The 2500-nt window shown below is 24.0% G+C and overlaps 1 protein-coding gene across 1 annotated transcript in view; it reads right to left on the minus strand.

Moving 5' to 3' along the window:
- Window positions 1–286: 286 nt before the first annotated feature.
- Window positions 287–2500, minus strand: part of PRSY57_0212800 (hypothetical protein) — a gene marked incomplete at both ends in the record, with an annotated part of 3597 nt that continues 1383 nt past the window's right edge. The window contains one exon of the mRNA XM_012905562.2: window positions 287–2500. This exon is cut by the window's right edge and continues 1383 nt beyond it. Coding sequence (XP_012761016.2) covers window positions 287–2500 — 2214 coding nt within the window.

Genomic DNA, 2500 nt, shown 5'->3' on the forward strand with positions numbered 1-2500 from the left:
AAAAAAAAAAAAAAAAAAAAAAAAAAAAAAAAAAAAAAAAAAAAAAAAAAAAACAAATAAATATATTAATTATATATCAAATAAAAATTTATGAGGTTACTACTAATGTGATACATATAAAGCATAAACTAATTTTATTATATAGCACAATGATATGCAAAATAAGCCCACATATGGTTTAATATAAATGCATAACATGTATATGTATATGTATATATATATATATATATATATATATGTGTGGGGAAAAGAAAATTTTTTTTTCATCCCCCTTTCTATAAATTGGCTAATAAAAATTGTTTTGAAAAAAAAGAACACACAATTCATTTAATTCTTCCTGATCTATTTTATTTTCAAAGATTAAATAATCTTCTGCTTTTTTTATATTAGGTATTTCAGAGGAAGGAATTAAATGAGGTTTGTGTAATTTAATAGCCATGGCAATAACACAAATAATAGATTTATAAATAACTTTTTTGAAAGGAATTAAAGGTTTATGAAATAAGAATGTTCGACATATATTCACTATAATCGATGAAATACAATTAATATATATAGGCATATTTTGAGATATATTGTATATAAATTCATTTCTTCTTTTTCTTTCTTCTTCATTTATTGCTTTAGGTACAATAAATTCATTTTTTTCAAAAAAATGAACTGTATATTTTGAAATGTTGTTTGTAAATATATCCCACAAAACAACATATAAAGATAAATTTTCATATACAAGTCCATTATTTCTACCATATATATATTTATTTTCATTCATTTTTACAACGTTATTAGAAAAACAGTTTTTATTTTCTAATTCGTCATCAGTAAAATGGTCATATGATAAATCATCATATGTTGATTCATCATCTTCTAAATGGTTAAAATTTTCATATTCATGTTTATCGTTATCTTGTAATTTCATATTTATGGACATATCACTCTTAAATGTTTGTATATATTCTTCTCTTATTTTTTCTTTTTTTTCCAATAATAAAGCTTGTAATTTTATATCATCTGTGTCTTCATTAACACGATGATCTGCTGGCTTTGTTTTTTCACATTCTTCCTCATTTATAATTATTTCATCCTTAAAATGAACACATGACTTATCATCATATGTGTGATTCTCATCATATGTGTGATTCTCATCATATGTGTGATTCTCATCATATGTGTGATTCTCATCATATGTGTGATTCTCATCATATGTACGATTCTCATCATATGTGCGATTATCATCATATGTGCGATTCTCATCATATGTGCGATTATCATCATATGTGCGATTATCATCATATGTGCGATTATCATCATATGTGCGATTCTTATCATATGTACTATTCTCGTCATATGTTTTATTCTCATCATATGTACTATTCTCGTCATATGTTTTATTCTCATCATATGTACTATTCTCGTCATATGTACTATTCTCGTCATTCTTTTTTTGGTTAATTTTATTATCTTTTCTCTTATGATCAGTTGACGAATTCAACAGGCGTATTTTCCTCCCCCTTTCAGCATCATTGTGCTTTCTATTAATTTCATTCATTTTTTGGGAAGCAAAATTTATAAAATTTTCTTTTTCATTATCATAAAAAAAATCCACAACTTTTGACTCATCTAATTTGGATATATCATATAGATTATATAATGAATATTTTTGATAAAGGTTTAGTGTTTTTTCCACATTTTCGTTAATTTTTTCTTGTTTATCAATATGTACATTATTTTTTTCTTCCTGGTCATTTTTTTTTTCCTGATCATTTTTTTTTTCCTGGTCATTTTTTTTTTCCTGATCATTTTTTTTTTCCTGATCATTTTTTTCTTCCTGATCATTTTTTTCTTCCTGATCATTTTTTTCTTCCTGATCATTTTTTTCTTCCTTATCATTTTTTTCTTCCTGATCATTTTTTTCTTCCTGATCATTTTTTTCTTCCTTATCATTTTTTTCTTCCTGATCATTTTTTTCTTCCTGATCATTTTTTTCCTTCAGTTCGTTATCTTTATCTTGTTGCATTTCCTGATTTGGTGCCATTTCGTCATTTTTTATCTCTTCTATTATTTTCGTTACATATTTTTCTTCTTTCTTTCCTCTGCGTTCATCTAATGATAATAGATTAAGAACATGAGCACATTTATTTAACACGAATTCATTATTATTATTTATAATGTTACAACTTTTGATAGGTTTATCTTCTATTTGAATATTATGTTCTTCATATTTATTATCTTTAGTTATGTGATCTTCAAAAGGTTCCTTCAGTTCTTTTATCAATTTATAATTTATATGATTATTTGTATACTTATAGTCGTCTATATTAAAAGCGTTGAATTTATTTGTCATATAGAAGTTTTTTTTTTTCCTTTTGGTTGTTTCATTAAATGTGTTCTTTATTTTTCTTTCATCTTTATTTTGAAGATCCACTGATGTATCGTGTATAGAATATGAATTCACATTATCATCTTTATTATATTGATATAATTTTATATTTTGATTAAA

This window comes from Plasmodium reichenowi, chromosome 2 (assembly GCF_001601855.1).
Source record: "Plasmodium reichenowi strain SY57 chromosome 2, whole genome shotgun sequence".
NCBI classification, from domain to species: domain Eukaryota; phylum Apicomplexa; class Aconoidasida; order Haemosporida; family Plasmodiidae; genus Plasmodium; species Plasmodium reichenowi.